The 18060-nt window shown below is 41.8% G+C and overlaps 1 protein-coding gene across 2 annotated transcripts; it reads right to left on the bottom strand.

Moving 5' to 3' along the window:
* Positions 1 to 504: 504 nt before the first annotated feature.
* Positions 505 to 17396, bottom strand: LOC135102171 (receptor-type tyrosine-protein phosphatase F-like). Of its 2 annotated transcripts, none has more exons than XM_064006966.1 (7): positions 17330 to 17396; positions 2946 to 3133; positions 2586 to 2715; positions 2284 to 2441; positions 1392 to 1635; positions 1027 to 1177; positions 505 to 659 (listed from the first exon to the last, which is right to left on the bottom strand). In XM_064006966.1, coding segments are annotated over exons 1-6 (735 nt in total). In that variant the 5' UTR covers positions 17343 to 17396; the 3' UTR covers positions 505 to 659; positions 1027 to 1175. The 2 variants fall into 2 exon arrangements, with proteins under 2 accessions (XP_063863036.1, XP_063863035.1); XM_064006965.1 differs by lacking the exon at positions 17330 to 17396 and adding an exon at positions 3938 to 4138.
* Between the last annotated feature and the right edge of the window lie 664 nt (positions 17397 to 18060).

The following is an 18060-nucleotide window of genomic DNA, read 5'->3' as shown; positions in this document are numbered from 1 at the left end:
TCAGCTGACGCCGTTTTCCTTTCAGGTTCCAACATTTCTTCAGCTTTGGTATTGACATTTATTGTACCATTTATAATGTCTTAAGTGAGTATTTCTAGGGGTAAAAGGACATTGTTATATTTATTTCTGTATTTTGGGTAAACACATGAAGCTGATGTGAACTGTAGCACAACATGATGTTGTGCGGGTTTTGTGAAGTGTTGAGAGAGACATTAGAAGCGCACTACACAGACGGGTTGTCTTTTTCTTGGCCTTCTCTTTTCAAGATTCCTAGCAAGGAAATGTCCCATTTCGACATGTAGCACAGATGACCACCCAACACAACAACCCACAGTACATTGGTGGGCCGGCTTAGACAACCCGCCAGGCCGACCATGTTTACAGGTAGTGGGTGAAACAAAACACCACAAAGAAGCGTACCAAACTTCTCCCATTCCAACAAAACACAACTTACATTTTCTTTAACACAGATAACAAAAATATATTGTATAAATAAATAATAGATGGTTAACATATCATTTTAATGATACACTGATCGTGAGAAAATTTCACCAGGTAGTGCACTAAACGGCCGTTGATGAGGCGTGGAGGGCTCCAGGTGAGAACGGCATCTTTCGGGCTTGCAGGAACCCACGTCACGTTCAGCGGCGCCGTGGGAACTGAATGGGGAATGGAGATTTAGAGGCTTTTTTTTATTGTTTTACATTTTTCATGGTTCTCAAGCAATGGATGATATCAGGGGGGTTTGCTTCTTAAATATGCTAAACATGATGCACATTATATGAGTCAAATAAAATGACATTAAATTTTTGTTAAACTTTTAGATAACACAAAGGAGCACTGTATAAATTCACTCTATTCACATGAAACTCTTATATTTATTTTATCATTGCTGTTGTTGTTGGTGGTGGTGGTGGTGGCGGTGGTGGTGATGGTGTTTTTATTATTATTTTTATTAATTTTTCATTTTATTTAATAAAGCCACACTCCTAACAGTGTCCTGAGCATTAAAATCGCGGTGCTTACCTCCTTCATCTGGAGTGACGTAGGTGGTGGCGGAGTGACCTGTGAGGGTGGTGGTGGAGGCCGTGACGGTGACCTTGTAGTTGTGGTCCTGCTTCAGGCTCGTCACCGTCAGCTTCCGGTTGGTGACTCGGTACAGCTTGACCTCATGGTCCTGTAGGAGCGTATAGCGTGCAGTGTTAGCGAGCGATTGCAGGGATGTGTGTGTGTGTGTGTGTGTGTGTGTCATGGTGTGGGACTCCTTATCAACACACACACACACACACACACACACACACACACACACACATAGAGAGAGAGAAGCACAGTTTGGATACCATAACTAACTATATATTCATCATGTTACATATTTACGTCACCAAATGTACATATTTTAATATTAGCCGTGTCTCGGGAATCTTCGTATTTCGTCGGCTGTGGGCTGCGAGGACCTCTTCCCGCGGCCTCCAAATGCGTCCCCTTCACCTCACTCCGCTTGTCTTCGGGTGTTTCCGTTTGGCTGTTCGGGTCTGATTCAACGTTCTCGACCCTAATGGTGTAGAAGTCGACCTGGATCTTCCGCGGCGTGTGTTTCCAGGTGATGCGCATGCTGGTAGTGTTCAGCACCTTGGTCTGTGATGGAAGGTGGACTTAGCATGAAGGGTAATACTTTTCTCACATTTTTTTTTTTTTTTTTTTCGTTCCTCAAATCTAATGCAGAAAATTAAGCTTTATCATAAGTTTACCGCCTAATTCGACCTCTTGGCCTTGGAAATGTAAGATACACATGAAAATAGATATTGTGAACAAAATGATCTGTGAAAAAAAAAGATTTGTGTTCTAGACAAAAAAAAAAAAAAAAAACACTTAAAATTGATGTAAGAGCAATGCTAAATGTCACACTGAACAATATGAAGTAGTATGCATGATGAGATACTAGGTCATGATACTGATATGTAAATGCTACGGTAATGCCCAGGAGTTGTCCAGTGCAGGGAAGGTGGAATGATGATGATGATGATGATGATGATGATGATGATGATAGCGGCAGTGCTGGTGGTCATGATGATGATAATAGTGGTGATGATGATAGAGATGATGTAGCAGTTAAAAAATATATATATATATACCTTAATAAAACAAAGCCTCAATTATCAATTTAGACTATAAGTATAAAGATCAGCTGATCATGTGACAGTCTTATAGATAGACATTGGCGTACATATTTCACAGAAAGAGTTATAAAACAGATTGTAAAAAGAACTGGGAATAAACACTAACCCTGAGCTTGTTCACTTTGATCCTGTTGGTGTTGGAGTGTTGGGAGAGGATGTGGGGAGGCCGTGGCAGTGTGCAGATGGTCTTCAGGTAAGACTCGGTGCTGTTTCGCCCGGTGCTGTAGGTGGCTCGGACCTTCACGCCGTAACACGTTCTCGGAACTTTAGGATAAGAGACATGACACATATAGCAGCGGTTCAGTATAGTTAAGTATATGAAAATTCAAACAAATTATCATGGATATAGAAAAATGTACAAGGGCACTGTTATCTTTCACTGATTTCATTAATTTCTATCACAGTTACCTAGATATGTGAGTGTTAGGGAAGTTTCGGTCGTTGGGAGTTCTTTTTGCCAGACAGAGGTGGAGGTGTTATACAACACATGATAATTGGCAAGATCCTTCTGCAGTGAGGCGTCCAGCGTCCAATTTACCTGTGGCAAAAATAAGATTCATAAATCCTGAGTATCATTAATGTGATAATGTAGAAATAGTGAGTGCAAGTCACAGAATCGTGGAAAGGCTCCTAAGAAACTGAAGATTTTACTTGAAGCGTTAACTATGACAGTGTTGTTAAATAGCCGCTTAAGTACACCTCTTCACACTATTGAAGACGAAAGCTATCACTTCGAGAGGGCGTTTGTTGTTCAACAACGGCACTCACCAAGACCTCGGTGGGCCTCTGGCTGCAAGTGGAGAGATGAACGATGAGGAAGACATTATCCCGTGGCAAGTCAGAGCTGCTGCGTGGCATCCTGACGGTGTACCAGGGCAGCCGAATCATGTGTTCTGGGTAGCCAGCACTGGTAGCCAACAGGACTCTCACTTTGTAAGATTTGTTTGGCTGCAGATCTGCCAGAACGAAAAATAACATCGATTCTTCAGTAAATTGAAACCATTCATATCTGATAACATTCCATATTCAATGACTATCTCCCGAGAGAGGAGAGACATGAAGATAGAGAGGGTGGCAGGACAATTCTTTCCCTTTCCTGCATGTAGATACGAGTACATCATTGTTATACATTAATTCAAATATATTTTTGGCTAGATACAAGCAGGGAGCCATTGTTACTCTAACCATTTGCTCGCACCTTGAGTTGTAAAGCACTGGACATGAATGGTTAAGGACTAAAAAAAAAAAAAAAAAAAAAAGTTAGACACATTCGAACTGTGTAAGAGCTTACTTTACCTCCAAATATTGTACAAATGCAAGTCTAAAAATTGTGACTACATGATGAAGTGCAACGAAAAACTACACACACATCTTCAGTAATTATGAGAAAAAGAAAAAAAAAAAAATCAGCAAATGTAAAATTAGCGAAATACAGGCCAAAAAGTGTGCTTGTGTTTGATGTGTGAAAAATAAATGGTCGATAGAAGAAGAGGCAGACCAAAGCCAACTACACCAGGTGGGGGACTGTCTCTGCTTTACGAGATAAGCTTGGAATGTTAAGGAGCACTTGTATGGGGTGTCCAAAACATCTGTCTCACCTAATGAGGACTAAGGGGCTGCAAGACTCACTCCCCATTGGTTCTATACAAACTGATAATAATATGATCTCACTCCAAGTCAGGTCTATATAAACTGTTAATAGTATGATCTGAATGTCGACATCACAAGTAGTAAGTCATCAAGCTTCAACACAGTCTTACTATTAATGGTGTACTCCGTGACGTTTGGCTGCAAGAACTCCTCCAGATGGTAGTGTTTTCTTTTCCTCTTCCACTGAATGTTCTGCTGCATGATGGGACATCTTGTCTTGCACTCCACGAGGGTCCAGTTCGCGTACAGTTCGGTGGGCGATTTAGGGTATAGCGTCACCACCGGCATTCGGATTTTATCTGTGTTGTCAACTATACAAACTAATAGTAATATACCAGCAGAGAGCTGCATTGCTAGCATTAATTTATCACAATACGGGTGGAGATTATAACTTGCAAAAATATATACACATTTCTTTACATAACTTCGGAATGTTAAGTCAATGTTCGCATGTCTTCATTCACACACAAAACCTATAAAACAAAATCCTTTTTTGGACTGCTTTCCATTCTTCTATTCTTAGTTTTGCCCAAGAAAAATTAGGTGATATTTACCCTCCTCTTTCAACTTGATGGTGATATAATTTGATATAATTTGCCGCTGAAAAATAATGTCTTGTCTTCAGTTACTCCCGAGGACTGCGCTAGTAGATATTTCCGGGACCACGCTTCTTAACACTAATACAGAAGGTGGGCTACACTCCCTCGCTGGTGCTGATGACGACAAACCTTACACGATTTATAGATTAGAGCTGAAGACATTAAAAGTTACTCCCAAATTACGAAGAAAATTATGTTTTCTTCTAAAAGAATTTGGTGGGATGAGACAACGAGACACTGGCGTCTGTCGAGGTTGAAAGATCACTGGAATCGCAAGAGACATCAACCGTGGCGGAAGTATCACAAGAATCATTAGCATGAGGGACCACAGGTATAAAACAAAGAAATAGTTGAAGTGATGTAGTTGATTAAGATTTAGTCAGAACTGCCACAACAAATATGGGTAAGTCTCACTCATAGAGAGATCGAAGATGCAGTATCTTGTAGGATCTTTACAGAGTACTGGGAAGTAATAACCTTCACCAAAATAGAGTAGGGAGAATAGGAATAATCAGGGGGCAATATCACTTGTAACCGCCTGCACCACACCTCCGGAAACAGTGGATTCCAAAGAAGCAACAGCCTCCTTCTCACAACCTTCTTGAAAGAGCAATAGTTTTAGGGGGAAGAAAGAGAAGATAATCTTTCATCAGAAATAGGTGGCTCTTATGATGACGGGGTTAGGAAATGAAGAAAATAGACGCAAAATTAATCGATTGCACGACCGGATTTTTTTCTATCACCTATCTATGGTCAAGTCTGTGACAATATGTGCTTGTCAGGGAACGTGTGGAGATATGTGAGTGGTGGTGTATTTGTGTTGTGAGACACAAGGAGACTTACTCGGCTTACAGGTTTTCTGTTTGAAGCTTTGAGGGGGAAATTACATAGTGGGCTGGGAACGGTCTTGGAGACAAAGTTACTTTTATTTTTTATTAGACCAGGAAACAGATACCAGTCATCAGCATACACAACAGCTTGAGCGGCTGTTCTAACTCCCTTGTCTGCAAAGTCAGTAAGTCTGGAACTCTAGGTCAATTTTCGCCATAAAATTCTCCAAGATAGCCAGTTCCGCTAACCTCTCATAGCTACCCGACACTTGCTCACAACGCACCCATAGTTTGAATGTATCAGCTAACTTTGAGGACACAACATTAATGAAAGTATCGGTATACTTATCAGTACAGTCTAGGGAGGTCCAACCCTCAAAAGCACCAACTGGAACAACACGGCACAACTTCCCAGAAGTGTCAGCTGGCCGCGCTTACATGACCTCGCACGACCCTACTACTGGTTCACACCGAACCAGTTATTGAGTTTTCGAGACACTAAGTGTGGCACTTCGAACACCCTAGTACTAATTCACTGCCGACACACACACACCAGAAACTACCAAACATCAGAATTAAATACGTGGTTACAATGAGGCGCGCGAAACAATTATTACGGTATAAATATCAGAAAGGAGATTATGGCGTCAGCTCTGTAGATAAATATGTATTGTTATGTAAAGAGTCACGTTTATGTAATGCTAAAAACCTCCGAAACTGCATGACAGCTGCTCTAGCTGGGGTGGGGATGGAAGTGGTGTCCGCTGTCTTGAAACCTCCCTCTTGAAGGAGTTCACGTCATAGGAAGGTGAAAATACGGAAGCAGACAGGGAGTTCCAGAGTTTAACAGAGAAAGGAATGAATGATTGAGAATACTGGTTAACTCTTGCGTTAGAGAGGTGGACAGAATAGAGGTGAGAGAAAGAAGAAAGTCTTGTGCAGCGAGGCCGCGGAAGGAGGGGAGGCATGCAGTTAGAAAGATCAGAAGAGTAGTTAGCATGAAAATAGCGGTACAAGACAGTTAGATATGCAACATTGCGGCGGTGAGAGAGAGGCTGAAGACAGTCAGTTAGAGATAATGCACCCTTAATACACTCCTATACTCGGCGGCGGCTAGGCAACGCTATTTCGACATGTTCCACTAAGCATCCCTGCTTATAAGGGGACACAAGGCCCTGCTAATGCTACGGGACTGGAGGAGGAGGGGGAGGAAGAGGAGGGGCCTCTGTTGCAAGCATTATGTCGGCGAAAGGAAGGATGGAACGTAAGGGAGAGAGGATGAAGGATGGTATAACGAAGCAAGAGAAGAGAGGAATTCGTGAAAATGGGAGAAGTTGAGAGTGAGGTGTGGTGGTGGTGGTAGTAGTAGTAGTCGCATGGATGAGGTGCCGTCTCTCATTCTCCCTCCTCAGATCTGCCCTCCTGTGTCTCAGGGGGACAAGGCATTCCACTCCCATACCTGCAGACTTAGGAGGCCTCGACTGCGAGGCTACAGTGGTGGAGAGTGGCATAAGAGTAGATAGAGTAGAGGTAGAGTGAATTTATAGTTAACAACTAATGTTTATATTATAGAGTATTAGATATGGTTGGATGCCACAGTCATTAGCGAGAGCTGGGGCTAATGACCTCCAAGTAATGGAGCCCCTAATTGACACATCAATAAACATGGGGTGGAGGTATTATATTTAAAGTAGTAGTAGTAGTAGTAGTAGTAGTAGTAGTAGTAGTAGTAGTAGTAGTAGTAGTAGTAGTAGTAGTAGTAGTAGTAGTAGTAGAGGTAGTAGTAGTAGTAGTAGTAGTAGTAGTAGTAGTAGTAGTAGTAGTAGTAGTAGTAGTAGTAGTAGTAGTAGTAGTAGTAGTGGTGGTGGTGGTATAGTTCGTAATTTTTCTGTTCTTCCTCCTTAGGGTGAATTGTAGATTTTTTTCACTCTACTAAAAATTGTAAGTTTTTTTTTTTTTTTGTCTTGCACAAAATAAAAAAAAAAATCAACATTTCCGAAAAGACGGTATTCAAAAGAAAGCAAGCTTCTTCACTTGTCTTATTCATTATGACGTAACACTCTGAGGTAATTTCCCTGGAAAGCGCAACGCAAGAATGCTGCACCACCCCTCAACAACCAAACTGTGCCTTCACCTGCGCTACGCACACACCACATCACACAACTATCATGCAGTTACACTCTCCCTCACAAACAAAAGTAGACAGACCACAACTCTTTCCCTCACTATTCTCTCAAGTTCTCTGTGGTTTTTCTATACCACGTGGTATCAATAGAGAGAGAGAGAGAGAGAGAGAGAGAGAGAGAGAGAGAGAGAGAGAGAGAGAGAGAGAGAGAGAGAGAGAGAGAGAGAGAGAGAGAGAGAGAGAGAGAGAGAGAGAGAGAGAGAGAGAGAGAGAGAGAGAGAGAGAGAGAGAGAGAGAGAGAGAGAGAGAGAGAGAGAGAGAGAGAGAGAGAGAGAGAGAGAGAGAAGTGAAAGTGATACTCGCAAACTTGGACGAGAAAAAAGCGGTGGCGCCACAGGACATTAGTCCCCGCGTACTCCGACAGTGTGCTGCGGAGCTGGCGCGCCCACTCGCTTCACTCTTTAACCACTGCCTCAGCAACGCCACATGGCCTGAAATGTGGAAGGGGAGTAGTGTGGTGCCTCTGCACAAGAAAAATGCAAAGACAGAGGCAAAAAACTACAGACCCGTGTCCCTGCTGCCTGTGCTGAGCAAAGTGCTGGAAACTGTTGTGGCCTCGAGAGTCACGCGGCACCTCGAGAGGCACCACCTGCTGAGCAACAGACAGTTTGGGTTCAGGCAGGGGAGGTCGGCGGCAGACCTGCACCTGCTCCTCTCGACGGAGTGGAGTGGGGCCTTGGACCAAGGGAAGACCACGGCTGTCGTGGCTCTTGACATCGAGGGGGCGTTCGACAAAGTGTGGCACGCAGCCCTCACCACAAAGCTCCGTGCTATAGGCGTGGACGGGGCTCTCCTCCAGCTCTTTGAGAATTACTTGAGAGACAGACATCTCAAAGTAATCATCAATGGGCGGGAATCAAATCCACAGCCCATAAGGGCAGGTGTTCCTCAAGGGAGCTGCCTCGGCCCTTTGCTGTGGAATGTGTATGTCAATGATCTGATGCACCTCGTTCCTACCGCGAAGGCGTTTGCAGATGACATAACACTATCCCACAGCTACGGACTGGAGGAGGAAGCTGCAGCCAACCACGACATCAACGCCACCCTGAGCCGTGTTGCAGCCTGGGGAAGGAAGTGGCAAGTAAAGTTTGCCGCTCACAAAACCCAGCAGCTCACTATCAACAGGACAAGTAGAGCCCCGCGCCTCACCTTCAACGGGGAGACACTGACGCCGCGGGATGAGGTGGAGGTGCTGGGGGTCACTTACGACCGTAAGTTGACCTTCAGAACCCACGTGGAGCGACTCGCCAGAGAGGCCTCAGGGAAGCTGGCATCCCTGAGGAGAATCTCCTACCTCCTTGACGCCAAGGGACTGGAGTTACTCTACAAGGCGCAGGTCCGCTCCTCCTTGGAGTACGCGTGCCTGGCCTGGGGCGGCGCGGCAAACAAGCACCTAGCTCTCCTGGACAAGGTGCAGGACCGAGCGGCGAGACTCATCAGGAACAGTGAGCTCGGCCTTCAGCCTGCACTGCACACCCTCCAGCACCGACGAGACGTGGCGGGCCTCACCGTCATGTTCAAGGTGCAACAGCAACGGGTGCCACACCTACAGGCTCTCCGGCAGCCTGCCCGACATGCCGAAGTCACCACCAGAGCTGTCACACGTGCCCCTGGGGAGCTGCACCAGCCCAGGTGCAGAACGTGGCACCATCAAAGACAGTTTCTGAACACATACATTGGCTGGTGGAACGAGTTTGTTACAGTGCAGCCAAGTGTTGAGGGCTGGACCAGGCAGCAGTTCAAGACTGCAGTGAATGTGTGGTTGCAACAGACAAACAGAGAGAGGCTTTCAGATAGAAGGCATTAACAGTGACTTCTTTAGCCTAAATTGTTGTATGAAATATGTAAAGTATATGTACTACAACTCTGTAAACACATATCATGTAGATTTGTATAAATAAAAAAAAAAAAAAAAAAAAAGAGAGAGAGAGAGAGAGAGAGAGAGAGAGAGAGAGAGAGAGAGAGAGAGAGAGAGAGAGAGAGAGAGAGAGAGAGAGAGAGAGAGAGAGAGAGAGAGAGAGAGAGAGAGTTCTAGGCCAGAGGGCCACATCAGTCCCCCTCTCCCCTCACCCAAGTAACCCGCTTTCAGCAACCATTCTGTAGACGCATCACGGGACCATTTTTAAGAGCAATATTGGATGACCACTTGGGGAGCCACACTTCACGGCCACACGCGGGTCTGTCAGGGGGAAGGGGCCGGGGAAGAGGGCCAGGCGGACCATACCAGCGTGTAGGGGCAAAAGATATCACGGTAAAAAGGGCATAGAGGGATTAAGGCTATATTTTAATCCTATACATTATTAATGATCTACGAGTATATGAATGAAAATATGGAAAAGAACTTAGATTTTTTCCTTTCTTCAGACAAATTAAAAGGAGATGGCGGAGGTGAGGCTGAAGTTTAGCCCTATTTATTGTTAAAAATTGTCCTCTGTGTGAGGATATGAAAAGGAATAAAATAACAGTATGGTTTTTGTTTTTGTATAAATCATGATATGAAGGAGTGTAAAATGACACACGTGGAACACACTTGTCAAGTTAAGTGAACATAAAGTGGAAATGCTGAAGATGAAGAAAATAATGGAGGAACACTAAACCTTTCACGAGAATGGAACTGTTGATATTACTGGGATCTTTATCTATTTTTTCTAGTGTACATCATTGTCCCAGACTACATCACCACTACTACATCATTCCGTTGCAGCGTAAAGGGAGAGACTATAGTGGTGATGATGTCACTGTATTTATGCTCTCCAACCTGCATCACTTTAACAAACTTTAGGCGCTGTATCATTACAAACACAACCCTTCACCCACAGCAGAGTACCACACTAACATCCGACATTACCTCACCCTCCTGAGCCAATAACCTGCAGGGAGTGCCACAGCCCCGCCAGGCTACATAGAATACAAGCAATCACCCTGAGAGCGCACCCCGTCACGTGGCTCACTCTAATAGAAGCTTACAGTGTAGGGAAGCTGCCTCTGAGCGTCACATAATCCTGCACGCCATCCAGACCACGCTACGCTACGCCTCCTCCTCCTCTTCCTACTGCTCCTACTCCTCCTCCGCCTTATCCCGACCACTTGCATTCCTCTTTGACATCCAAACTGCACGCTCCACGCAGCGCACGCAAACACTGGCTAGTCGCCGCACATTTGGCCGTTTGCTCTGCTCACGACACCCACACTGTTGCGCGTCACAGAGAGAGAGAGAGAGAGAGAGAGAGAGAGAGAGAGAGAGAGAGAGAGAGAGAGAGAGAGAGAGAGAGAGAGAGAGAGAGAGAGAGAGAGAGAGAGAGAGAGAGAGAGAGAGAGAGAGAGAGAAAGAGAGAGAGAGATTCAAGGCAAAAAGTAAATTCTTTCATACAAATGCACCACATTAAGCGCCTCCAGCGTAAGACTGTATAATTATCAGGCAGGAAGCGCGGCAGTAAACACGTCAAGTCTATGGAGAAGGCAGGGCGTGTTTCACTTGCTGGTCTTGCCTCTCACTTTTTTAATATACGTTTTCTTTTATTGCTTTTCTTTTTTTTCCTTGCGTGGATTGACAAGGTGTGGAATAATAGTAAGAAAATACAAATTATACAAAAACTGAATTGGTGTCACTCCAGATAATAATCTTGCTCTTTACTACAACAACAACGACAACAACAAAAACAACAACAACAACAACATCTACTACTACTACTACTATTACTACTACTACTACTATTGCTACTACTTCTGTTATTAACATTCACCTATTAACACTCAGGAAGGATTTGTCTTTCTCCAACCCTCTGTGCTTCTTAAAAACATGGAGCTGCATTTGGAAATAAAAATTCAAATAGGTGAACACAAAAATCATTTACATGCAAAAGATATTGGACGGTTCAACTTGAGTAAACTGGAGTAAACAATGCAATGCATGTTTAATTTAGAGTCACTAAAAAATGGTATTCTTACATCTGCATATAGCCATTATTTATACTCACGCTCTCATATCTTCTTGGCGAATGGCAAACAGAGGAACAAAAAAAAAAATTTTTTTTCAGTTGCCGCTTCCATACATACAGACAAAAAAAATTAAATAAAAAAAAATAAAAGTCAATAAAAAAAAAAAAATGTTTCTGGAAGTGCCTCAATACTCTTAAAACAACTAGTCCCAAGAAGGGGAAAAAACAGAAACAGGCAGAGAATTCCAGAGTTTTACCAATGAAAGGGATGAAAGAATGAAGATATTGCTTGACTCCTGGACTATTGAAAGGGAACGGAATAAAGGTGAAAGTCTTGTGTAGCGTCAGCGTGGGGAAGGAGAGACGCATGCTGATGGCAAATTCTGAAGAGCAGTAACCATAGAAATAACAACACAAGACAGACTTCCCACGTTTTTTTTCCATCTTCATATACTTGTGTGCATTTTTTGTAGCATATCAGTGTATTTGCTATGGTAAGCTCAGCAGGTATGAAATGTTCTCTAGGGTATGCATTAATTCGTCCATCTATTTATTTATTTATTTATTCACTTATTTACTATCTATTTATTTCATATTCTGCTTTTCATTACCACATCGTACAGAGAGGCACTTTTGTGACTCACTGTTTCCTTTACATTGAGAAATTACTTGCTTATTACAGTACAGCATAAAGCAAGTGTCTGCAGTGAGTCAGACACTTTGCCAAGCAGCCTTACCTTACATGCACATGGAAAAACATAGGCAAGCATGACAGGCTTCACTTAAATGTCAACCTAAAAATGGAAGGACGTACACTGCGCTACAAAAACAGCTCCGTCCCCTTCACTCACCGGTAAACTGTGAGTGTGTCAGGGGGAGCAGGAAAAAGCCAGTCCGCGTCGTCTGGCCGCGAGGAAGGAAAAAGCTCCCGCCGCTGCTGCATCAGACAAGATAAACACAAAATCAAAGGACTGTGTTAGACCCTAAAGACAAAAAGAAAAAAAAAAAAAAGTGTCTGAGTCTGATGGTGTCAACCAAGACTGGCTATCATAAGAACATAAGAACATAAGAAATAAAGGAAGCTGCAAGAAGCGACCAGGCTTACACGTGGCAGTCCCTTTATGAAATATACCTACCTATTTCCATCTATTATCCCCATCCATAAACCTGTCTAATCTTCTCTTAAAGCTCTCTAATGTCCTAGCACTAACAACATGATTAATGAGTCCGTTCCACTCATCTACCACTCTATTCAAGAATCAATTTTTACTATCTCCTTCCTAAACTTAAATTTTCCAAGCTTGAACCTGCTATTTCTTGTTCTACCCTGGATGCTGATCCAAAGAATTTTGCTTACATCCCCCTTGTTATAACCCTTATACCACTTAAAGACTTCCATCACGTCCCCTCTTAACCTACGTCTCTCTAAAGAATGTAAATTTAATAACTTCAATCACGCCTCGTAAGGAATACTCCTCATCCCCTGTATCCTTTCTGTCATTCTCCTCTGTACTGATTCTAATAGACCTATATCTTCCCTGGTCTTCTGGACCAGAATTGCACAACGTAGTCTAGATGAGGTCTGACCAGCGTCAAGAATATCATTAATATTTCTTCCGGCCTTCAACTTTTAACACTCCTAAAAATGAATCCTAGTACCCTATCTGTCCTGTTTCTGGCCTCTATGCATTGTTTTCCTAGACGGAGTTCAGAGCTAACTATAACTCCTAAATCTTTCGCGTACCCTGTAACTACCAGAGATTGTTCGTTTAATGTGTACCTACTGTGTGGGTTTCCTCTACCTACGCTAAGTACTTTGCATTTATTGATATTAAATTGTTTTTGGCATATGTCCGTCCATTCATTCATCCTATCTAAATCTGCCTGCAAGGCGAAGGCACCCGTTTCTGATCTAATTAATCTATCTTTGTGTCATACGCATATTTACTAACATCACTACTAATTCCACTATCCAAGTCATTGATATATATTAGAAATAACAATGTCCCTAATACTGATCCCTGTGGCACCCCACTGATTACATGACCTCACTCGGATTTCGAGCCGTTTATTACAACTCTTTCTCGCCTCTCGCTAAGCCATGACCCTATCCAGCCTAACAACTTCCCATCTATCCCGTGTGCCCTAACCTTTCTCAGGAGCCTTTCATGGGGTACCTTGTCAAATGCTTTAGTAAGGTCCAGATATAAGATATCATACATATTACCATTATCTACTGCTTCGTACACCTTACTCTAAAAACTTAACAAGTTTGTCATGCAAGACTTCCCCTTCGTGAAGCCATGCTGTGATTGATTTATCAAGTTATGTTTGTCTAAATGTTACCTAATGTTCCTCGCTATTATTGACTCTAATATTTTACCTATAGTGTAACTGAATTTAAGCTGACAGATCTATAGTTAGATGCTAAAGTTTTATCTCCTTTCTTAAAGATGAGTACTACATTAGCCTGCCTCCACATTACTGGTACCTCACCTGACTCAAGTGATTTCCTAAAGACAGAAACTAACGGTTCACTAATAACCTCTTTGCATTCCTTAAGTACTCTGGGATATATTTCATCTGGTCCTGGTGTCTTGAACTTTTTTTTAGCATATCTATCTCTTCTTCCACTATCTCTCTAGTTAGGGAAATATCTGTCAGCTTCTCATTCTCATCTGCTCTAAACATCTGTTCACTATCTGGCATATCCTGCATGTTTTCCTGGGTGAAGACAGATAAAAAATACTCATTCAGAATTTTACTAATCTCCTCCTCAGAACTAACCAGTTCCCCATCTGATGCTTTTAATAGACCTATAGTATCCTTATTCTTCGTCCTCTATTCCTGGTAAAATCCCTTGGGGTCTGTCTTCACATGACTGCCTACACTTAATTCATAATTGCCCTTAGCTTTCCTCGTTAAGTTCCTGACTGTTCTAACTAATTCATTATATTGTGACCTTAAAACTTCTTCACCTGCCCTTAATCTCTTATATATACTTCTCTTTCACCCTATATAATGTTTTAACAAAGCAGTCATCCATTTAGGATAATTTTTCTGTGATCTTATTGCGCTATACGGGATATATGCCAACTGACCTATATGAACTTTATCTACGAAATATTTATACAATTCGTCTACATTTACTTCACCTAACTCCCTCATCTCGGCCCCTACCATCCTCTCTACTCCCTCATCTACTCGCCTCGACCTCACCTCTCTCATTTCAGCATGACCTGACATTCCACCATACTCACACCCATATACCCCTCCCTCTCTCCTCCGCCCCTTCCGAACACATCTTACCTCCTCTTGTCCTACACCCTCACACCTCACCTCACCTCTCACATCTTGCCTTATCTCTCTCAACTCCGTCCCGGACCTGACCTCACCCTGCATCCGTTGCCAGTCAACTCCTTGGAGGTACCTTTTTAATTCCTCAAATTCTGCTCTCCTAAAGTCAAGTATTTTACTAGTGTTTTTGCTTCTAAAAGTTTCTTCCTATTTTAAATTGTACCTAATTTCCCTATGGTCACTGTTACCTAGCTGTCCTCCAACCTCTACCTGCGTGACTGCTTCCTCCCTGTTAGTAAGAATTAAATCTAGAATATTATTCCCCCTTGTGGGTTCTACGACTACCTGAATTACCTGAAGAAATTCCTGTGATTCCTTCTTACCCACCATCAGACTCCAGTCGATATTCCTAAAATTAAAATCTCCTACCACACATACCTGACTGTACCTGCCTGCTCTATTTATTTCCTGCCACAGTGAGGTGTTAATTTCCTTTGTACTGGTCGGTAGTCTGTACACTACTCCCAGTACTACTGAATGTTATCCTTCCTTAATATCTACCCATATCGACTCTGCTTTGTTATCTGTTTTAATTCTACTGTTAATACAACACTGTAATGTGTCCTTAACGTATAACGCGACGCCTCCTCCTCTCCTGTTTTCCATATCTTTATAGAACAATGTATAACCATCTATCTTAACCTCTGGATTAAATACTTTTCCTCACATATCTAACCAAGTTTCAGTTAAAGCAATGATATCAAATTTCTCTACACACACTATTCTTCTAAGCAAGTCTATTTTATTCAAAATACTGCTACATTTTGTGTGGTAAATACTTCAGCTATTTCTCACCTTCCCTGACCTAGCTACCTTTCTAGATTTAACTAATTTCTCCTATGTTTACTCCTCACAACACCATCTTCCCACAACCCCTTCCCGTATATGAAGTGAGTTATGGCAAATAATTGGCACATTTTGTGCGCTCGAGCTCGATCTGTAGTGATGAGGCGATAGTTGTGCGAGTTGCGAGGCAGAAACCTTCGCCCACATGCCGATAAATCGAAATATGCAAAATACAGCAAAAAAAGGTGAGTCTGACGAAGAAATTAAATAAAATAACAAAGATACGCCTTCAAAAGTTACCAAGAAGTGTTTCCGAAAATGAAATCGAAACTTTTCTATACGATGGACATCAAAAGGTGCTCCTGGCCAAATCATCGTTGTGCCCTCCAGGGCCAGGCGGGAGCGGTGGGGTGTACAGATGTGCGGTAACAAAAATAGAGCCCCCTCGCTCCGCTACGGGAATGATCCCTCCAAAGATATTAAATACGTTACTAAATGATTAAGAAAATCATAAATTATCTTTCATTCGCTGACAAGGAAAATAAAAACGTGAGGAAAACTAATATTTTCAGAAATCTACAACGACGAGTCTCTAAAAAAAGGGAGACAAATAGTGTGGGCCGGCTCTAGTCATCAAGGCCCACGTCACCTTGACTTTTCAAGGCGACAATCAACACACACAGAGACAAATAAGAACACTTCACAGAACTATACAAGCTTTCCTCTCTTTGATTTTACTTGAATAAAGCTGCAACAAAGGTTATGACGCTAAAAAGTTACCTTAGGTTAGGTCACAAATATCATGGTGGTAACGCTTCCCGGGAAATCAGAGTTAAAAATAATATCAATACCAATTGAACAAAGAAAATATAAATATCTTTTCTCCATAGAAGGAAAGTTTTCTTTTTTTTTTTTTTTTTTACGTGGAAACCAAATTCACACTAAATGAAATGTGTTACAGTAATACTTTCCAAGGACACTTTATCATAACGTGCAAAATATTATTAATCTACATAACGGTAAAACACACTAAAGGATAAATAGACATATAAATTAGATCTGATATTTGTTACCTAAAAAGTCCTCAAGTGAATATTCCTGTTATTGTGGAAAGTTTTTTGTAATTACATCTTTCCTTTCTTCACTCATATATTCGTACATACAAAAGATATATATATATATATATATATATATATATATATATATATATATATATATATATATATATATATATATATATATATATATATATATATATATATATATATATATATATTAAACGAACGCAAAAATGACAGCTAATTGTTAGGTTTCAATTGAATCTCTATGTAAATATTTATACCAAAAAGATGACACCATTAAAGAAAACATATGATTTCGTATCCTTCTTTTCTCTATGCATACATTAAAATAAGCACACGAAGACTGGAATACAAAAATTTTAGTTTTGAAAAAGATTCTCGGTCAATCCTCAAAGGACTTTTTTCCCTTAAGATGTTGAAATGGACATTATAGACTAAATTTACATTCTGTCTTCTTTCTTATATATACCCTGAGAAGGCAGAAAAATGGGAGACAAAAACAACGCATTGGAAAAAGGTTTAAACTAATCCTTCAATGGATAACACTACTGACACGATACCATGGAAGCACATCCTTTCTTTCCTTCACAGATTCGTGGGAAGCTGACAGGAGAAAGGCAGGCAACAGTAACAGGTTTCCGTTGACATGAATAAAAAAAAAGAAAAAGGGTTTAACAGCGAGTTCCAAAATAGAGGGCACATGATGTAATGAAGCAGGTACTCACTTTCCTCCTGCATGTGTTGGGAGTGTTCACCGCGGCACCACCTGCCATCCTTTCCTGAAAATATCAAAACATCCACATAAAAAAGTGATGCAGCTTCACTATTCTAAAAAGAGCTAAAAATGAAGCATCATAAACAGAACCACCAGAAATCATTTACTGCATGAGTTAACAACATACACATGAACAAAAGAGGAAAGAATAAATACTGAACAAAAACACGAAATGTCATAAATAAAACGTGTCAAATTCCTCCGAGCAAGAACACATGGATACATGGAAAACAACACTGAAAACAGAACACACTTCAAACGCTGAGAATGTTAAATATGCACAACAGCTGCAACAAAATAAAACGAACAAACACCATTACATATATAACAAGATCAAATAAGAAAATAAAAAGAAGCAAAAATAATAAATGTAAAGCTTGCCAACATTCAGCGGTGTCTAGAATATGAAGGTGGTAGTTAAGTGAGACTGAAGAGGAGGAGCACAAGTCATGCTGCGATTGATGCATGAAGGCAATCAAGGGAGAGGGTCGCACAGAGGAGGCGGGACGCAAGGCGCCTTCAGGCCAGTCACTGCTGGTGTCCCTCGCCTCCCCTTCCTGCCTCGCTGCGAGGTGAAGGGGCCACTACCACCGCTGCCTCAACACTTACACTATCTTTGCGTCTCAACACTGAAATGCTTCAATGAATGGGAATGAACGGGAAAGTAATGGTCACTTAGAA

Source organism: Scylla paramamosain, chromosome 7, assembly GCF_035594125.1.
Source record: "Scylla paramamosain isolate STU-SP2022 chromosome 7, ASM3559412v1, whole genome shotgun sequence".
Lineage (NCBI taxonomy): Eukaryota > Metazoa > Arthropoda > Malacostraca > Decapoda > Portunidae > Scylla > Scylla paramamosain.
This window is presented reverse-complemented; position numbering and strand designations above follow the sequence as displayed.

What these genes read in the sequence shown, in the direction of transcription:
- LOC135102171 (XM_064006965.1), bottom strand. Translation starts at nt 4,115, where the DNA reads ATGCCGGTGGTGACGCTATACCCTAAATCGCCCACCGAACTGTACGCG. An exon ending in CACGGAGTACACCATTAATA is followed by an intron (nt 3,134 to 3,937) that starts GTAAGACTGTGT and finishes TCGTTCTGGCAG; the next exon opens with ATCTGCAGCCAAACAAATCT. An exon ending in TCAAAGTGAACAAGCTCAGG is followed by an intron (nt 1,636 to 2,283) that starts GTTAGTGTTTAT and finishes CTTCCATCACAG; the next exon opens with ACCAAGGTGCTGAACACTAC.